At 45.8% G+C, this 21402-nt stretch overlaps 1 protein-coding gene across 1 annotated transcript in view; it reads right to left on the bottom strand.

The window, feature by feature from the left end:
* The window catches only part of plxna4 (plexin A4), a 177996-nt gene that overhangs the window by 10069 nt on the left and 146525 nt on the right, over positions 1-21402 (bottom strand). The window contains 15 exon segments of the mRNA XM_037459730.2: positions 19-177; positions 179-210; positions 1935-2034; positions 4872-4975; positions 7899-8058; positions 8992-9138; positions 9831-9897; positions 14399-14667; positions 16739-16881; positions 17146-17380; positions 17989-18135; positions 18291-18530; positions 20108-20201; positions 20299-20466; positions 20932-21068. Coding sequence (XP_037315627.1) covers positions 19-177; positions 179-210; positions 1935-2034; positions 4872-4975; positions 7899-8058; positions 8992-9138; positions 9831-9897; positions 14399-14667; positions 16739-16881; positions 17146-17380; positions 17989-18135; positions 18291-18530; positions 20108-20201; positions 20299-20466; positions 20932-21068 — 2202 coding nt within the window.

Raw genomic sequence — 21402 nt, 5'->3', positions numbered from 1 at the left:
AGGAGTGGACTGGCTCACCTTGGTGGCCAGCAGCCGTGTCAGGTAGATCTCGGAGACCATCTTGCTGCCGCGGTCGCCCTCCTTCTGGTCTCCGTGTTCGTGGTTCTTCACCAGGTGCCAAACCTTGACCCCGCTCTCCAAGTCCGGGGTGATCATAGGAGTACGGGAACGCAGGCTTGTCGGGGCTCCCGGTGTACTTGATCATGTTCTCTGTGGGGGGGGGGGGGGGGGGGAAACAGCACGCGTTAGTTAATGTTAACTGCTGAACAGTCGGTTTCTAACTTCTTTAGGGCAGAGCGCGAGATAAAGCAAAAAGTAAAATAAAAAAGAAAGGCTAAAAATACAAATCACACCTCTGCAGCTCAAAACACTTTTCGCGAAGCACATGTACAACCTACATGTCGGCAACAGGGAGGATTTTGTTGGCCCATGGCATCCAATTTAAAAGGTGTGGAGATTTGGGTATGAAACTTTTAGACAGTGTGCATTGGTTAATCTTTCATAGCTTCTCCTCTCAGGGGCGAGACACGGTATCGACGGCTGACACATTATCGAACATGTGTCAGACGAGATGAAATATGTATGGCCCACCCATTGGCGATGACATTTCCAAACACATTGCTCAATGAATGTTTACACAGTGTGGAAAAAAAAGAATTGATCAGAGGGTGCGGCTTAGAGAGAGAGAGAGAAGAAAAAAAAAACAAGGTGTTTTTCATTGTGGCTGAAATCAATCCGTTTCAGAGGGGAAAGCGGGAGGAGTGTACGAGAGACAATTCAGGAAAAAAAGAGAAATTAAGAAACCTCAGACTCAGAGAAGGGGTGTGTGTGTGTGTGTGTGTGTGTGTGTCTGCTAAAATCAAATCACAGTATGATCAACGGACCGCTCAAACCACACCGCTTATGAGAGAAATGTTTAACTCTGGCTTTGTTGCAAGACCTGTGTAAGGTATTCTTTGCAGGTAAAATCCATAATAACATAAAAGCAATAAAGCGACAACTTCACATAAAAGCCACAAATTGATGAAGTGAACCGCAAGAAGCTTAGCTCTGAACTAGCTGGAGGTGAGAGACCTTTTGGTCGAAGACACACACGTTTCTTCTTTCTCGGCCTGACTTTCGTGCAACTTTCCATCCGGCTCCGCTCGCCTTCAACCTGTCTCCTTCTCCACTATCTGGCCATTGTACTTCAGTTCAAAGTCCCTCTCAAGTACCACACCGGTCGTTAAGTGGATCACACCTGCGTTTGAAGTCAACCCCTTTACAGGCGATATTCCCGGGCCTCCTTCCCCCCCCCTTTCTCTCGCGCTGCTCACCTTGTCCTATCCGCTCTAATTTGGAGCCGGAGAAGTGAGGTGAGGCGGTATGGAGATGAGGCGATGCTAATAACGTGGCGCCACATTTGATGTGTCTGAAGTGTTTGTGGCCAGTGAGGCTGGGCCTTTGATCAGCAACTAACTAGATGGTTTCTCTGGTTCAAGGAGACGTGCAGCAGACGGACAGGCAGAAGAAGGAAAAAAAAACAAAACAAAACAAAAAAAAACAGATGAGAGGGACGCACTTTGGACTCGAGAGGCAGAACAAGAGATGAAAAGTGTATTTGGTATCCTGTTATGTTTTTGGGAATCCTTTCAAATACTCTGAAATTGCGTCTCGTCCTTCCACGTCCATCAGTGTTGTCATGCAGGGTCGCGTGCTGACAGGTGGGAGCCTCCACTGCTGCAGAGATCACACGGTTTTTCAACCGTCTTGCATTGGATTTTGAAGACGCACATTTCAGATTCATATTGTGATTTGATGGACTTGAATCCCTCCTCAAATGATTCTGTAAGTCTATTTTTGCACTCAAGAAGTATACACGTAGTCTCTTCCACTTTGCTTGTATTGGATCTGTCTCTCAGGCAGACCTTACTGCTGAAGAAAGGCGGGCTTACCATATTTACTTGCAGAGGTCCGAGAGACGGTGGAATTGTTTACTGAATTGTAGGCTGTAACTTGCTTGGGAACCAAGGCCATCACTGCATTATCAGTCACCTGAAAAACAGACAGAGGAATATTATGCAAATGACTCTTCAAAACAAAAGAGTTTTCCTTCAGTGGTGCAGATTTCTAACACAGCCAATCAGAAAACCCATAGATCACCGTAGTGGGTGTCATTTTCTATACCTCCCTCCATCTATCCTGGTTTCATGTGGATGAACAGAGAACATTGTATTACCCTTATGTGCTCCATTCAGCCCACACATTCATATGATGACAGGGGGAGGGAGAGTTTAATAGAGCATCATACGGCCTGTGTGAGGGTGGAATATCCCACAGGCTCTGTTCAATAATACCTTTCCTCTGGGGTTGGTCTCTCTGTGTGTGTGTGTGTGTGTGTGGTGTGTGTGTGTGTGTGTGTGTTTGAGAGACTGTGAATGAAGGTGTTAAAACTCAAGCAGTGGTGTGTGTGTGCGTGTAAATAAGTGTGTGTAAATGAAGAAATTAGTCTGTCTGCGATCCCCTTCCCAAGTCAGCCATTCAGGTTTCAATTAACACAACTGGGATGTAGTCTGTCCCAGACCCCCCCCACCCCTCTCCCCCACACACACACACACACACACACACACACCAAACCTTTTCTGCATAATCTGGCTACCCGTGCTCCAGAGTGGGGGGTGGGGCTAATTGAAGTGCTCTCAATCGTAGTGTGGGAACATGGACCAGGGGCCATTTGTGCAAATATATATATGTGTGTGTGTGTGTGTGTGTGGGGGGGGGGGGGGGGGGGAGGGGTCTTTTTAAGATTGTATCATTAGGTCACGCAGTCACTCAATCTGCTCTTTATGAATAATATGTTTATATTATTGTAAGCAGGAGGCCCACAGGGCAGATTTAGTTATTCCTTTGTGGGAAGCGTCCAACTGTACAACACCCTGGAGCATGCTACCTAATCACTGCTGCCCTTATATGTTGAATGGTTAGAAAACAAGCAAAGCATAATGGAACATAATAAGAGGAGAAGTGGCATTTGGGGAAATAACATTTGGAAGAGAAGACTAGAAAAGGCACACAGTGGAAGTTTCCTGACATAGAGGAAGAGGAGGAGGAGAGAAATCCAATATGGCAAATGGCAAATGTTTGCTTGTAGCTACTATGGGATGTTTCCCTTTACAAGAAATCAAAGTGTGTGTGACACAAAGCGCCACAGCGAAACTGAAGGCGGAGTGAGCGGGTGAGTAATGCTAGTAGCAGATCAAACCAGATCAGTTTGAAACAAGAGAGCTCATAATTCTATTTAGTGTGTCTGGTCGGTCATATTAGCTTCCATAAGGACAAACTATATGTATACATGAAGTCTGGAGGGCATCACGCGAGCAAATTTAGCAGCACATCCGGGTTGGCATGAGTGGCATCATTCAGTAGATTGCATTAACGGATTGGATTTAGGAAAGGATCTTCAATACAGTGATATAAAGATGACACATTAAATAAAGTTAAAACAGAAGTCTGAATGTGTTTGTGGCCTCCTCCTCCTCCTCCTCCTCCTCCTCCTCCTTCTCCTCCTCCTCCTCCTCCCCCCCCCCCCCCCTTCCTGGGCCTTTGAGCTGCCTCGTGACAATATTTTAATGGATGGGAGTGTTTCATTTTTTTTCTCCTTTGGTCTGTCAAGGATAAGCCGCCCTTATTCTTTGGCCCGGAAAAAATGAATTAACTTCCGTCTTCATTATGTTATCTCGGATTCTAATCAGCTCTCTAATGCGATCCACCCGCGCCTCATACTGCGAGCCTGTTGACACTCGCTGATGCTGACGTTTCATTTAGCCGCGCGCGGACCAGTGGCCGCCTGCTCAGCAGTGTTAACGCCATGTTGACAAAGCACGCCTGCGGTTTCATCCAGTCTCCTTCTGGCTGGCTAGATGGATGGATGGATGGACACATGTCCCTCATGAAGCACAAACCACCTGCACGGTACACGTTTGTCTCCTCTTGGCGTGTTGTGCAAGTCTTTGTGTCGCTGCCAGTTGTACATGCATCTGTTGCATTTGCATGCATGTGGTAGTTTGCGTGCGTGTGTGTGTGTGTGTGTCTGTGATGACTCGTGGGTCTATTTTGGACGGGACATCGGTGCAAACACTAATCCATTTCAGAGGGAAGAAGACCCTTTGCCAGCATTAGATTTGATCTGAAGCTCTCTCCGCATTCACAAGCGATTACTTCCAGGTGCCACTGTTGTTGGTGACTTCCATGCCCGGCCCTGCCTCGTTCCGCTACACCTGACATAAGACGTGCTCGTGTGTGTTTGTGTTTGAGTGTGTCAGCTGTGGACTCGCAGGACTAAAAGGCTGGAAAGGTTCCTTGACTGAATTGTCCATGAGGTCATCAGGTCTGCTTTGGAGTAATAGGTGAAGGGGACTTGAGAGGGCATCAGACACAGCTAGAAATCCAATGGAGGGATGATGGGTGGTAACACAGAAATATGCAGATAGAGGACTTTCACGTTTCAATATCAGGCCTTTGAGCTGGGTAATTTTCTTTTTAACATTTTCAGAGATATTGTACTTGTTTAAGTGTGGTGTGAGAATAGGATGAAAACAACTGAGCCTTTTTTTTTAAAGAGAAGATGTGAATGCCTTGAAATAAAAGAGGGAATCCGTCCAACATCAGCTTGAGAAGATGCTAAATATCTGAAGATAATATTTTTTACTCCTTTTTTATAGATGTGATATATTTTACAAACCCCTCAGCGATTTAGACGTTCTGCAGAAATATGTAAGCTTAATATATTTAATATAAATGGAGTTCAGGAGGCTACTTTTGTTTTTAATTTCTGGAAATGTTTACAGTTTATTGCAGGCTTCTCATTCCTGAAGATACAAAGTGACACAAACCTGGTAATGGAACAGCATGTTCAGTCTCTTCCAGTCCGCTTCGATCTTAGTGGTGACGTCTTCGTCCTGCAGGATCATGCGCTGTCCTCGGCCCTGACGCCATTCTGCAACAGCAAAAGAAACTAAAATATGAGGACGTCTCCCGGTTTATTCACACATCATTACTGCAAGAGGAAAAGCAGGAGAGAAGTGGCCATCGCCCTTTAAATCAGTCAGAAAAGTAGTCACCATCACCATCTTCATCTTTTGAGACTATTTTTCTTGATTTCACATTGGACGGAATGACGAGAACTCAAAATAACAACGAACTACAGAGAAGAATAGAAAGGCAAAGCGATGTCAAACTAATCGACAAATGACCCCCATGACAACAGGTGGGTTCAATGAATCACCCAGTGTACCCTCTAAAGCTCTCCCTCTTTGCCTGGTGCAATCGATCAGCTGCTCCCCGCTTTCTGCTCCTCAAACCCACATCCACCGCTCTAAGCCCCCCCAACCCCCCCATGCCTAACTGCTCTTATTGTTATTGCAGGGAGCTTTTGGTGGAGATGCGCCAGGCTCACATCCACCAGCATATGGAGAACTAGAAAGCGTGATTTACTCACTTTTCAACAGGCAACTTACAGTGAAAGTGGCAGCATTCACATGACATTACAACCAAATTACATCTGTATAGCGTCAACACAAAGCTGCCCCGCTTCTACGCAAACAAAACCAAAGCTTTGAAAGATAATAACCAACATTATCATCAGTGTGAAAAGAGAGGCATCTCAAAAGCAAACAGGCAGATGATTCCTCTATTCTTTGTGCAGACATCGAGGGCCTTTCTGAATACGTTATTGTGCCTGGGCTCCTTGCTCTGCGTCCCACTTGAATCGACCACTGGCATCTCCCATTCTGATCACATACAGCAAAACAAAGCGGCAATCACTGTGTGCATGATGAGGCCCGTCTTTGGAGGATTGACCAGAATAGTTTTGGGGTCTGAAAAAAAAAAAAAAAAAGAATCCTGCAGGAAATAAAGATTCTCCTGTTGTTTTTGTTTATACAGTAGATCTTTTTCATAAAGATGCAAATGAGCGCCGGGCTCCAGTCGAGTATCGGTAAACACATGCATAAAGGAGAAAAAAAATGAAAAACTCTGTGTGAAAGCAGAGCAAACTGGGATTAAATCCAGTGGTCGCTGCTCAGAGGGAAGAGAACAGTGTGTCTGTGCATGTAAACTTGCATTTCAGAGATAAGAGAGTGTACGTAAACTGTGGAGAAGAGAAAGGCTGAAGGTGACTGTCGTGCTCCACAGAGATGCTTGACACGCATTTGCTACTGGTAACACGCACAGAAGGACACAGGGCAGACACACACACACACACAGACACACACACACACACACACACACACACGGCCTTACTTCTTTTCTCTGCAGGACTGCAGCAGAGGGGAATCAAAAATAATATCTGGGATAACAACACTCTTGGCACACGTGTCTCGGGACAGGCCTGCCACAATCTTATTATCCTTATCACTCTTTTTAATCGGTCCGCGTGTGTGTGTCCGTGTGTGTGTGTGTGTTTGTGTGTGTGTGTGTTTATTAGAGATCAAGAGAGCCACAGATATTACATGACTGCATCTCTAAGTGAAAACGTGTGTCAAAATAACAAATCAATCAAATGGAAAACCTGATCACCGAAGCGTTCCCTTCAACACAAAAAAGCACAATACCAAGAAATGCTAATTAGAACAGCATGGCGTGCAAATTAAAAATAAAACCTAAAGGGGTGTAAAGAAAGGTCAATCGTGTTCATTTATGTTCATGAACCCGTGAATGAGAGAAAACTTCTAATCCGTGCAGCTTGAATACACGGGTTTGCTTGTGAGCTTGCTTTCCCTCACCTTCTCACCCTTACTCACAAACACCCCCCCCCCCCCACACACACACACACACACACAGAGCATGACCACCTACCTCAGACAAGTTCTAATTCCCTTTTGTAATAAAACAATAAAAGGACAACACATCCGGCCCGAAGGCGGCCATAAAACTATTTTATCCATCACAAGGCTACACGGATCTCTTCACTTAGCTATCACAAAGACAGATTCCCCGGGGCATGCGCTCGGCCTGCTTTAAATGGGAGGTTGGTTATAAATATGCTATTATGAACACACAACAGGGGCCTACAAAATCCGTCCGCAATATTAAACCATAAAAAGCACAGTGCCGTGTGCAGAGACAGCCCCCTAGATGTCGGCAGGGCAAACAATCATGGATAACAAGTAATGTACACGCACCTACACACAGGGTGCCAAACTCTCGATGTCTTGGAGAAAATTGCAGCAATTCCTGAGAATTCCTTGAAGCGATTTGCAGTTAGAGCTACCCAAAAAATACAATTACCAAACTCAGGGAAAATAACTTCATATTGTAGCTGCACAAAGGGAAAGGGAGGCATGTATTCATATATTCAAGTTGTTCCAAAGCTTTCCTTGAAAGCAAAAAAAAAAAAGAAAGGAAAGAGATAAAAAAGAAAAAAAATGATTTTGTAGGAAAGAAATGACTGAGCGTCTGGATTGATTAGCTGATCAATCATCTGACTCGGGCGCAAGTCGAAAAGAGAGTGGATCGATGGAAAGTTTAGGGCGGGGAGAGACCAATCTCAGACATCTGAGCCCGGATGTCAAGCCTCCTGAGGTTGAAAAGAAAGCTACTTAAGAAGACTTGTACTTTTTAAGAGGGGCAGGGAGGAGGGGAGGAGGGGGAGGCTTCGTAATAAATCAATTGCTGTCTGAGATCAGCCTGCTTTCCTCCCACATAGGGGAACACTGCATGGTTGGAAATGTTTTGACAACCTGTAGGGTAGCTACACGGAGCGCCTTCATGAAAGCTATACTCATGAATTTCCCATTTCAATGGTATATACAATAGCTATAAAGAGAAGGGCAAAACTCGGCTTTGGTAACCTCTTTCATACAAACTATCCGGAACGGATCTTCAAAACCTTTTTTACGTAACAATAGAAACATTTTTACCCAGGTCCATGTCGGAGGCTTTGAGGCGGTGTGAGTGCGGGACGTTCTTGTAGATTGCATCTAGGATCTTCTCCTTCACCTGGCTGATGGTATCACAGTTCAGTACCTTCACCTGGATCTCTGGGCTCTTCTCATTCTCCGGATGGATGCAGTTCACCACCTGAAGCAAAAATAGACATAAGTGTTATCTATAGGTTAGAATTTTTGCAATATATGTAATTGGGCAGGGTTGGATACGCTTTCCAAGGTGGTTCAGAGCTAGGTTTGTGGATTTTTTGTTAATTATGTTGATTGCACAGTTAATTGGTACTCAACAGAACTGAGATAATTGTGTGCCGGCCAAAGGGGCTTTGAGAGAATTGCAGGAAAAGAAAAGATCTTTCACCAGGGAAACTGTTTTTCCTCCAAGCTTGGAGAGACATCAATGTGCTACCTCAATAAATGAGCAGTAAAACAGGTGATTATAACATTATTAGCATATTCATCAGTACCCTCTCCAGGTGTTAAATTATCCTAATAACAAGATAGGCACAAATACACATACATGAGGGGGTCATTGTGTTTTCTACTGTTTTAAAAGGTGGTTTCAATGTGTTTATAAGGTGGACATTAGCGGTTGCTGAGCATCTGTGATTGCAGTTTTTTTAGGACATTTTCCTTTCACAGTTATCAAAGAGATTTATCAAGTATGGAAATCTTGATTTCCCCCCCCTCCCCTGCTCAAATAAACCTGCCGAGTGGAGCGAACACAACAGACTACGGGAAATAAATGAGAGGTTCCACAAGGTAAGAGTAACAGAGCTTTGGCATTTCTCTGCTAACGCAGACACGAGGATATTCTCTTTCATTCCCCCTCATCGCTGACAGCCGCGGTCGCCACAGAAAGGGAGGTCGCCGCTCCTGTGCCCCCCCCCCCCCCTCCCCCTCCCCTTGCGTGTCAAGCGTGAAAACGACAACTTTGTGTTCCGTTGCTCGTCTCATGACCGACAACCCATAACCACCCTCTTCTCCTCTCGTCCCTGAAAGCATATAAAGCATCCCCCTCCCCCCCCCCTCCCCCACCCCCCCTCTCCCGGGCCGTTGAACCCCTTACCAGCGTCTTGTAGTCAATCTGTTGTCTGATGAGTTTGTCCTCGCTGAGCGAGTAGCGGGCCTCTCCCGTGATGGAGTCAATGGGGCCCTTCTCCATCTGCTGCTTGATGGCACAGAAGAGGGAGAACAGAGGTTCGCCTGCACACTCCTGCGAAAGAAGGTACGGAGAGAGGAGAAAAAGTTGAGAGGGGAAAAGAAAAACTTTGAAGCCATTCTAGACGCAACTCACTGGCAACACAAATATTTAATCGAAAAATTTAATAAGTGCTTTTTTTCACAGGCTGCCTTGCCTCCGGGGTATTGAAGCATTATGTCGCCAACTGTCATTAGAGAAAATCGTACCAACTATAAATATATAAACTACACCAGAGTTTGGCAAAGATTAGCAGAAAGAAAATGCCATAAATAACAATCTTAAAGCTACATTCATCTGCCTTCCAGAAAAAGAGTAGTTTATCAAAGAGAAGAGTTGGCCATTTATCATAGATTATATTCTCCTCCCAGTTGCAGAAAGAAAAAGATGGAGTGGAGAAATGGATTAGAAAAACAGGATAATGGTAACATTAGTTTGAGTGTGGGAGGAGTGGTGGATTTCTTTTATTTCCTTGGGAGTACTGGTGCCCTCAGGGATCAATAATCTGCCCCCCGACCAGCATGGATCGGTATACATTCTACATTATATAATCCTCTTCTAATGACTGCTACAAGCAGGAGATGCAAAATAGGTCCATGCCAGGTGCAAACCAGCAGCGAGTTGACGCGGATTCATCAACTAAGGCTCGAAACAAGTACTTGCGGAGCTTCAACTGTGAAGTTGAGCACAGACAATAAAAGCGTTACCTTCAGAAACTTGTAGAGGAGGAACGTAAACCAGTTGGTCAGCATTTTCTCTGCAACAGACTCAGTCCTGCAGACAGACAGACACAAAGCACATGATGAACATCCGATCCCCCCTGCTTTTCCTTACCGTCAGAAATATTCAACCCGAGTCATCAAATATTCTGCTAAAAACGATGCCGAGCCGCCGCTAATGAATAGGCCTGTTACACAAACATAATTGCAAAGACAAGAATGGAGGGGGCCATTGCTAATACCGTAGCCTTTCACTAAATATTCCGGCTGGCTTTTATGCTCAGGCACGCCGAGGGCAGCTCGTCCACGGCGGCGGGGATTTTAATATGAGGCAGAGCAATTAAAAGGCTCCATTTGATCCCGGCGGATTGATGTCGTTAGGGGCTGCATCGGCTCTGTAATAACACTGGCCTCATTATCAAGCGCTCCCTCGCCCATTCACTGGACTAACACTCGATCCGTGCACAATAGAAAGTGAATGAATACATCTCCCTCTCCTTTTCCGCCTGGCAACCATGCTTCACTGGTGTGGCAAAATAGTGTGTGTGTGTGTGTGTGTGTCTGCATTTGTTAGTGTGTGTTGACCTGGGCCAACAGCGTGATTGATCCCGTGTGAATGACTAATCTGCATACATAATAACAACAGCGGTGGTGGCGAGGGGAGAAAGAGGAGAGGCGAGGATCGGATATCCTTTTGACAGCCGCCTTCTTGACCAGCAGCAGGGGTGTGTGGGTAATCTGTCGGAACACCTCAAACTCACTCTCTCACGCACACACACACACACACACCGGGCCTTTGCCTTTGAACGTGCAACTTCCATGGCATCAATATTTCAGGATTAGTGTCCATTGTGTCTGTGCATCTGTGTGTGTAGGTTTTGTCCTGTGTTTCAGCTGCCACCTGCAGCCCCCCCCCCCCCCCCACCTTTCTCCATTCAGATAGCCTCTTTAAGGGGCTCCACACCAAGGCATATGGGGGTATAATGTCTGCTGTGCCGGAGGGCAGGCCTGGCACCCCCTGCCAACATTGGCACAACACCTGGGGGGGATTAACTTCCTGCCTCTCACTGTGCCCACACTTTTATGTTGCCGCCCTCCCCCCGCCGCCCCCCTCCACGTGTGCTCCGTCCAAAGATCCGAGGGTCAACAAGGTCGCTTTTGATCTTTTCTTTCATGTGTTGTTTCTGTCCTCGTCCCTCCCTCTGGCTTCCCCCAATCTGGATCCTGTAATCATATACACTTCCAAATCCTCTCCATTTCCACAAATACAGCCCATCTATCAAAGGGATGAAAGGAGCGTTGAGAAAGGAGGAAGTGCACGGGGAAGGAGTGAGGGAGGGAGCAGTGGAAAACAAAAATGAACAAGTGAGAGAATAAATGGCTCGGTCAAGCATTCCCCTTTTCTTCTCTTTAAACGTCCTTTTCCTTCCTCACTTCCAATAGATGTTGTGTGCCTGTGTAAGTGGACAAGTGTGCACACTTTTTTTTTTTAAGGATACGGTGCAAAAAACAAATAAATCCCACCGTGTATGTATTCAGAAATGAACGTGTGTGCAGAATAGTGTGTGTGTGTGAGTGAGAAAGCATCCTTCTGGCAGCAGGTGTGGGCCCCAGCACTTTTTCTTCCTGCTCCTTTTCGATCATTGCACAGTGTAACCGCGCTGCTGTAAGATGTAACCAAAGCATTTGGCACTGCTACGCCCGTTACCCTAACGCAGTGCAAACTAAGCTTGGGTTAGAGCGATGAAATGTGCCGTGGCATGTTGGCTCGGTGGGGCTCGCCCACTTGGCAGCCAGTCAGAGGGGCAGATCTAGAGCAGAGGGCACCTGGCAGGGCCGAGTTCCCCTTGATTACCAACATGGTCGAATGGAAGCAGTGCATCGCACATTTAACCATTTGGTCTGGCCATTTCTACCGCTACCATGTGTTTGTGTTTTGGTAAGTAAAGAGAAAACGTTACTACTCGTAACTGTTCTGCCCTTATATATATATATATATATTTTTACACCTTAGAATAACTGCATAGTCATTATTTGTAGGATATTTTTAGGATTGACGTCATTTCGACCCCAATAAACAAGGGAACATCTTCAAGTTATTACTTCGGATCCATCATTTCTCACAATGAAGAGTGTGTGTTGCGTGGCGTTCACAGTGTGTAAAGCCCCCTGAGGCCAATTTGTGATGTTGGGCAACACAAAATAACTAGAATTGAATTGAGATTTAAGTAAATGGTTAATCGCAAGACTATTTTCATTTGGCAGCTGTTTTATCCGAACCGGCAACTGCATCTGAGAGTCTCGTCTGGTTTCCTGCCACACAGCTTGGGATCAGAAATCATTTCCATTTCCACACCTCCCAGTGAGGAAGATTGGTCATCGCACGTGTCTCACAGTGATGCGTATAATGCCTTTATTCTGTCTATCACCCCTAACATAAACCAACACATCTCCTTTGACATCCTTAGACCTGTGTGATGATTGCGTTTCAGAGCTGGAGCCAAATGAGGGGTCGTAACCAACGCAAGAACATATTGGGCTTTCATCTTTGACCAATACCAAAACTGCTATTTCCACACATCAACTGCAGCCAAACTAAACTTAAGGCAAACGCTGTGTAACTCTGCGTGATGGGCAGAAGGAGGGTGGCGGGGGAGGGCGATGGCGAGCTATAGGAATGAAGGGAAGCGCGCTCGGAGAGAGAATGCAGCAAGGAATGCGACAGATGGCTGTGGAAGGCTCTCGTTTAGCTTGCCTGGTGCATGTTCTTCAGCACAGGTTGAGATGGGACAGATGGAAGGATGTGTATTTTTGTGTGTGTGTGTGTGGGGGGGGGTGGGGGGGGGGTTAGACACACACATGTACGGTACACGCACGGATTTCCTGGAAGAGGAGGCCGTGGGTAGCCATGCTCAGAAGCTGTGCCAGAGACACACTGCTTACGCACTTTAAGCATTGATTTAGCAATCAAGAAAACAGGGGAGGAGTAAGGGGGGGGGGGCTGGCTGGGAGTATATATATATCGGGAGAGCGAGTATTAGTGACGCAGAGAGAGGGAGATAAAGGTTGTGACGATGTGACACAAGCTGCAGAAGCCTCAGAACTGAAGACAAATAGAGGACGAGACGAAGACAGTCTGATCAGTGATCATCAGGATAGTGTGTGTGTAACAAATAGGCAATCACTGTGATGCTGTTCCCCCCCCCCCCCCCCCGGTCCTTCTCCCTTTGATGAGGAGCAACGGGGAAAAGAAGAGCTGCAATGTGAAGAGAAAGTGTGAGCAAAGACGGTGTGTTGTATTTGACTCGGGCTGGAAGAACAGCTGCTGGTTTGTCTCTGCAATATTTTGAACAACCGTTTCTCCGAATTTGGCGAAAAAAAAAGAAGAAAAAAAAATCGAATCAAATTGCAACACAACATGAATCAATTATTTGTGTGTTTTTCGCACACACACACAAGCTGGCAAGGGATCAGAGAGCTGATGACACACCTTGCCTTCACGCCCCAGTAGTCAGCTTCCCTTACCTGGTGACACAGCTTTAAGTGTCTCCATTGTCCTTGACTTCCTCCCCCCCCACGTCACCGCTTGTGTTGCATCTACTCCCAGGATCAGCAGGTACTTCATGGTTTTGTGCTTTCGCCGCTTTCGCTTCGGCTGCGATCAATCGCGCCCGCGGCACCGGCCGCATTAATCTCTCTCTCTCTCTCTCTCTGCGTCACCGAGTAGCGCCCGAACAGGCTCCCCCGTAAGGCGGGTACGAGGAGAGCGTTCCTTTCGGATCGTATTAAAGCCAGGGATGTGTTTTTAAACAGGGAGAACATCTAATTTGAATCGAGACGAGAGAAGGACAAATTCATTTGTGACTTGCCCGTCGAATCACGTGTGGACGCCAACAAGCAGCACACTATACGCTGCGTATAAACACCAATGCACACATCACATCACACACACACACGCAAACAGCAGCTGGTGTACTGACTTAACCATAATCATCATTTACGGCGCGCCTCGGACAGGAAGTATAATCACGTACAGTGGCGTGTTCAAGTGCCAGCCCTTAAAGCTTTGACTGCAAATCAAGGGAGGATTGTGACGGCGTCTGAGGGCGAGCTTTCACAGTCCTTCCCATTTCCATGAATTAGAATTTTCTTTCCTCTTGAGCATTTTTAAATTGGATTCACTGCTAATTAAACATAATTATCTCACTAATAATGTCCAAGGCGGTGCACTCCGCCGTCTCTGGGACGGAGCCAGCAAGTCAAGGTCACAGGAGTTAATCCAAACAGAAAAGGACGCAGCCATAGTTAGACTAGCATAGCCTCTCATTCATAGTAATGGGTTGACATTACAAACATGTATATATATATATATATATCTCTAAATGAGTATAGTATACCCCTGAGGTAAATGTGTGCCAGTTATCTTTCTATCGGTGGGAAAAAGAAGGACATGGTCTGCAATATGCAGCAAAGCGGTAAAAAGGGTCTCTAACCACTTTGGGAACTTTTCTGCAAAGTCAAACTCTGTACTTATGTTTCGGTGCCCCGGCTCTCACCTGCGGAGCAGCAGCTTGGGATGGTTCTTGCTCTCCAGGTTGCGGTCTATGAGGTCGGACAGCAGGTGCTTGAGGACGTCGGTGGCGTACTCCAACTTGCTCTGCAGCACCGTCATGATGAGGGAGGCCACGTTGCCGCGGTCCCTCATGGAGAAACCCCGCTGGGCCTCCAGAGTGCGGATAAAACACAGCAGGAAAACCTTGTTGTTAATGAGCTGGCCGAAGAGCTTCAGCCCCTTCTCCACCTGCTCCTGGCGGTAGCCTGGCACCTGTGAGAAAACAGCAGAAATATGTATTTCACTAAAAGACATGAATTCATTAAAAAAACATGTATTGGAACAATCCTCAACCATAGTTTTAAATATCAATTATTGTTATTATTATTGCTACGTCAACACACATCAGTGCACAATAAAAATGAAAACAGACTTCATTCTAGTGAATTTTTTAGTTAAAAGTGCAATGATAAGTGATGATGATGTGAGAAGAGAGAATATAAAAGTATCATCGGGAGATGAGGGGCGGTTTGTAACATTTAGTCGGGGAAACACCGAGCCTCTTGAGGGAACGTTCACCGCATCGACGGGGCTGCGTTCCACACCAACGCGAGCAGAACCCGGAGTGCAGTGATGTGAATTCCCCTCATCCGAGACCACGTTCTGCTTCCTTTTCGCAATTTATTTTTCTTAAATAGCACCTTTTTTTATATATATCTGTCAACAGCACTCGTGGAAAGACAGCGTCTCTTTGTACCAAAGCCAGGTGTCTACCAGCATATGTTCTCGCGTTTACTTTTCCTAGAGGCACCGCTCGTAATCTGCTGGGAGCTACTGTTAAAACTGCTATAGTCTAATTTTATACCGCCTGACACGAAGAGTACACGTGATGTCGGTGACTTCACGTGTGTTTTAGAGACTTAGCATGTGCTTGTTTTGTGTGTGTGTGTGTGTGTGCGTGTTTTTTGCCTTCGTTTGTGGATTTACACTCTACAACTATACTGCTCAGTAATGTAACATTTTTAACATATCATGCCTACGGGTAGCTCAAAAAACGGCAAAGGCCTTCACACTCTCCCATCTCCATAGGTCACTGGAATATTGGAGTTTTGCAGGCTCACGTAAAATGGAAACCGCTGCTAAAACTAAATCATTAGGGAAAAGGAAAGTGGGAAATATAATGGCAGGAATATAAAAAGAAAAAAGAAGAAAAATCCTGCCGTAAAAGCAAATTGTTGGAGTGATATAAACGAGGGCGTTATTTTTGACAGCTAAGAATAACCTTAACAGTTACAGGGGGTAAAAAATGCTTTATTAGGCAGACACATGCCAGACTATATTCTAAGTAATTCTCATTTTTAACTGGTACGTGATTTATTTTTTATAATTCAGTATTAAGCAAATCCCATTGTTTCAATCAGCCTAGACAGAATGCCCCCTTGATTTTAAAAAATGTCTCCAAACCAAAAGTCTAAAAGGTTTTTACTTTAAATGATTGCACATCAATAACAATTAAGCAGCGATCAACTGCCTGAGACAAGGCTGCAATTTCTTTCATTAGCCTCTTATTCCACATGATATTCCTCTTACACAACAGAATTTATACTAATTAAAACATAATTAGTATTGCTTATTACGAGGAAATTCTCATCAGGGATAGAGTGGCCGACCCTGAGGGCAGTGGAAAGGGGTCCATCATTCTCTTAATGGAACAAGACGACCTGCTCAATTATAGCTGTCTATCAATGTCACCACTGGGGATAAATTACTTGGTTTTTTTTCCTTTTGCTTTCCTCCCACTGATTGATTTTTAATTTGTATTTGAGGTGCAGAGAGAAAACGGAGCGGCATCTCATATCGTTTGATAATGAGAGCCGCTCCTGATACGAAGGGGGCCTGTTTTTTTTTGTTTCTTTTTAAGTGTTGCTGTCCGCTGTCAAAAGGCTTTTGTTTACCAGACAGCAACACAAACAACATCACCCACGGTGAACCACCATATTGTTGATTTGCATTTTGCGCTCTTTTTAAATATTGCATCAAGATTGTCATTTGATAGAGACTGAAGAACAGGGACATACAATTACGTGCACTATTCCAATTGAAATTAACTTTAAATACTGTCCTCTTTCTACAACTAAGAACTGATCGTCACAACTAATGGAATATATAGTTAAAATTGAGTAGATACTGTAGATGCCCTCAGTCATGTTATTTAAAACTGTGGTATTTTTCCTGTGTCAAGTATTGTGTTAAGTCGAGCACTATTTTAACCAACTATAAGGTGGTGTTCCTCTATTAAAACAGACTGGCTGCAGGGCGCTACAATTAGAAGAAACGATCATACCTCCAGGTCTCGGAGGACAGGGTGTTCCTCGATTCCCGGGAAGAGGACCCTCATGGTGTAGGTCCTGTAGTCCAAGAAGGGGATCCCTGCTCCATCCAAATCACTGGTCAGCTCATGGATGTCCGTCTGTAGCTCCGCAAACGCTGATGGGTACAGCAGATATACAATCCAATCCATTTTCAACGGCAAAACAATTAGCGAATGACACCACGGAAGCTTCGGTACCAGATAGTTTACATTCGGCAGAGAAGAAAATGTAATAAAATGAGAGCTAAAGTGGCAACACTGGACGTTGGAAATACATAAATGCCATGTAGCACGTACTCCAAAAGGTTATGAGATGTGCATTGTGCACAGCTACTAGGACCTATAGGGTGGGGGGGGGGGGCATATAATCAACCCCTTACCCTCTTTGCACTCCAGAGCCACGCGCGACTCGAGGTTGTCCATCTGCATCTGCAGCCTCTTCAACGTCAGGTCGCTCTCGCGAGACTTGCGCTTGTAGGCGATGAGCACCACCACGATGACCAGGATGAGGAGGGCCCCGGCCGCCGCAATGCCGATGATCGCCGAGCTGCTGAGCGGGCTGTCGGACGTGATGTGGACCACGCCCGGGGAGAACTCGATGCCGCCCACACGGGCCTGGTGGTGTTGAAAGATGGAAAACGGGGGAAGATTAAAACATAGCAGGCTCGTTCCACCCGGAGGAGAGCTTCACGTGCAACATCAAGTGTCGTGCCCTTCAAGGCAAAAACAACTCACAAATATATGTGACGTATGAACTTGCTTTTCTAAGCGCGTACACATATTAATTTGCGCCTGTACTAACTGTGTCACCTCCATGACGCTGGCTTCAGGTGACACCATCACGAAGCGCCTTGTTTAAAGTGGTCCCTCTTAAACCCACAAATGGAATCTTTATTGAGTTTGCTGAGGCCCTAATCCTTCTTATTGAAGGCTCATTTGTTTGTCTTTTGTCTGCTTGTGGACACTAACAGGAACCACAGAGCTGATTTGATTAGATCTGTAGTTTGTCTCCGGGGTGGACAGGGAGATGGATAGAAAGCAACCCGAGGAATGTCCGTCCCTTCGTCCGTCCGTCAGTCCGTCTGTCGGTCAAACCGTCAATCGATTTGTGGGCGCGTCCGCCTCCTCCGCCACATCCTGCCTGCCTGTCACGTGCTTCTGTGTGTGTCTCTCTCTCTCTCTCTCTCTCTCTCTCCTTTGTGAGCGTGTGCCGTACGACTCACCAGGACCTTGTGTCGCCCCGTCAGGTTGGGCGACTCACAGAGCAGCTGCGTCTCTGACACCGTTAACATGCAGGGCTTCTCCCCAATAAGAACCGTGTAGTTCAGCTTTCCGTTCCCACTGCTGGTTGGTGGGAGGAAGTTCCGCCCCTGCAGGAAGAATTCCCACAGTTACACGTTGTGAAACGAAAAGGAGGGGTGAGACAGTTATTTATACTGTATATAAATGACAAATGAAAAGAAAATCCTGTTATAGGCAACGGAAAGTGATACAACTCCAAACCAATAAATACTGATCCTCGTACCTTCAGTATGATGGGGGATCCAGGTTTCAGCTCCAGCACTCCAGATACACTGAGAGGTTCAAACTCAGGATTGGGGTAATAGATAAAGTTGGTGTTGTTGAGTGCCATCAGAGCCTGCACGTCGTCCAGTTTAAAGCCAAACTCATTTGGCCTCTCAGGCACCTCTTGCTGCCTGGCCAGACTGATGGGCAGCTCGGGGGCCTGGCACAGCATGGTTGTAGGGCTCAGCACCTGGCACAACTGGCATAGGACAGAGAGAAGTTAATATATATATATATATATCATATATATCAATCAATCGAAGTTCCCTATTACCTCACTTTGCAGCTTTAGCAAACTAGCACTTAAACGTGCACCTACATACCTACATGCCGCAAAAATCTAATCATCAGTTAGAGTGAATCTTTTATTTCATAGCTTTACATTTCACTAAGGAACCCGGCGGAGACTCGTCGCAAACTGGGAGCGTCTCCGTTTCAAAAAGCACACAGGAGAACCTGTTGGAGTATTTTTCTCAAAGGAAGCCACCGAATGAGGTGCAATTAGAGAGCGTGCGCAGTCTTGCCACCATCCGGCTTTGATGTGTGAAGATTCAGGAGTGATTACTAGGTCTTACCCTTCCTTCATTACACCTCCATGCTCTCATCAGTTCCTTGTCCCCTGTCCACTTTTTCCTCTCTATGATCTTCTCCTGTGTCTTTGACACATTCTTATTCTGTAACTCATCTTTCTCTATACCACTTTACTGCTCAAGTACGGTACCAGTCAAGAGTTTGGAGACACTTTCTCACTGAATTAGATGAAAAAAATGTGTCCAAACTTTTGACTGGTACTGTATCTTACATATTTCAGTCTTATCTCACTCTGTTATTGCTGTTCTTTTCATTCAACATTGAATGCATCCTTTTTAATACTTCTATTCCAGATGTGTACACAACACACAGATTGTCCGATCCGTCACAGTCTTTGCCCTTTAATATCCCTCAAACATCTCCACGCCTCTTTGTCTGTCAAGGCAGAGAAAAATCAACTATTCACAGACATTTCCACAGTCACTCAAACTGCAGCCTATCCCTCTAATTGGCTCTTTGGACATCAAACCTGACTAATCCTTGAAGGTCTTTGGTCTTCTCTAAAATGTACGCCGCACTGCTGCATCGGGGTAAGAGGGACTCCAAGCACAAATGTTGCTTGTAAAACGGAGCTGTGTGAGAAAGTGAGAGTGAGCAACGCGTGTTGCAGCACATCTCCTTCACGTTTGCTCAAAGTGCAAGCTGCCTGTACGGTGGCTTGAGACACAATGCCCAGTGAAAAACATACGTGAGCGCAGATGTTAAACGTGCTGCAGGCTCATGCTCAAATAGACCGTGAAGATAGCATTACCGCCTTTTGTTACTGCCTCTTCTTTCAATCAGATCACAGAGACCCCTGTGTGGCCGTATCTATCCTCCCCTGGGTGCAAGGGTGAATAGAGGGTAGAAGAATTTGATAAGGGACGATCTCTGTGGTTTTTAGTCCGGTGTCAACACTTCCCTTTTGTCACAAAGGTGTGTCGAGGCGTTACGTCAATCTCTGTTAATTCGAATGCAACCTGTTGGTCCTCTCAGCGTGACCCATTTACCTCAAAGGGTTCAACGAAGCATTTAGTTCTAAAAAAGAAAATGACTATTGCCCATTCCTATGGGACGCCCAGCTAACCTGTGAGGTTGGGAACTGGTGATCTATTTCCCTGCCTGTAATCTCCTTCAGGCATATGACCTCGGTTGGATTTTCCCCTCGAGATGAAGCTTAAGGCCTCTTCTTTAATCAGCACTTACGTTGAGTGTCTCGTGGCTGTTGTATTTGGCTCTGATGAGGGGAGTCTGAATGATGTCCAGGTTTGTCCCCGTCACCGTCACTGGAGTGTGCCCGCTGAGGGAGAGGGACACAGACAAATTGGTTCAAATGGATGGGTCAGATTGTTTTGACATGTATTGCCCTGTGGAGCGAGACGTTAGCACTGGCGTACCTGTAGATGCTCCACTCAGGCTCTAGCTTGGTGATGGTGGGATCTTCCACGTACTCGAAGCGCAGGTCTTTCTGGAGGTGAGCCTTGTCTATGCTCACGGACACCGACACGTTCCCGCAGCCATTCAGGGAAGCGTGGGTGCGGCAAGTGAGCCACTGGCCGCCCCTCCTGAAGTGATGGCAGGATGATGAAAACCGGTAATTAGTCAGTCATAGACGACCTATATAATTTTATCCAACATTGTACATTACACTGTGTGTAAACTCAAAGAGCGATCTCTCCTGCTGTTCATCACTGCCAGTGCAGACTACTAAACCAATATAAATGTAACCCTAAAGATGGTTGAGTGGTAGCTTAAGCGGACACGTAAAGATGGTTTATCGACGCAACATGGAATATTGCGTTGATCTGTTCTGTAAGAAATATACTTAATAACACCTGTTGGCTTCATGTTCAAAACAACTACACAGCATTCCTTGATTGTGACCATTTTCTCTCCTTCAAGAACATTTAACTCCCGTGTCGGTTAATGTTGGGCAAGAAATGAACTGGCAAAGGAGAGGACTGTCAGAGCTTTTAATTGGCTGTTTAAGTGAGATTGGCAGGATCAGCTCCGGCTTGCCCCCCACTAACCTCAGATAAGTGCACGGCTGGTCTTTAAACATGATTGACACGTTGCTCCCAGCGTCCAGGTGGCTGCCGGTGATGTTGACGACGGTTCCCCCGGAGACCGGACCTCGACTGGGCTTAAGGTTGATAATCCTCGGAATCTGGAGAACGGGGGGTACAGAGGTTGCAAGGCCACAAGTCAGTCAGAGGGCGAAATCCAGGTGAATAAATGATGAGCATCAGTGAGCTTAATAAATTAATAAATACAAGTTCAGTGAAGGTAAACTGTAATCATGCACCGTTTGATGTATGACGCAAAATGATGGACATCCTCAGTGAGAAGTTAGCAAATAAGAAAGCCGGATAATATTAAGGAGTCTTTAAAGTTTTGGCCGTCCATCACAATTTAATGAAACAATACACAATCCAGAGTCTTTATTATCAGCCCAGTCAAAACTCCTCATTTTGCCTTCTTATAGTCTCATCTGCAGCCTG

This window comes from Pungitius pungitius, chromosome 2, assembly GCF_949316345.1.
Source record: "Pungitius pungitius chromosome 2, fPunPun2.1, whole genome shotgun sequence".
Classification (NCBI taxonomy): domain Eukaryota; kingdom Metazoa; phylum Chordata; class Actinopteri; order Perciformes; family Gasterosteidae; genus Pungitius; species Pungitius pungitius.
This window is presented reverse-complemented; position numbering and strand designations above follow the sequence as displayed.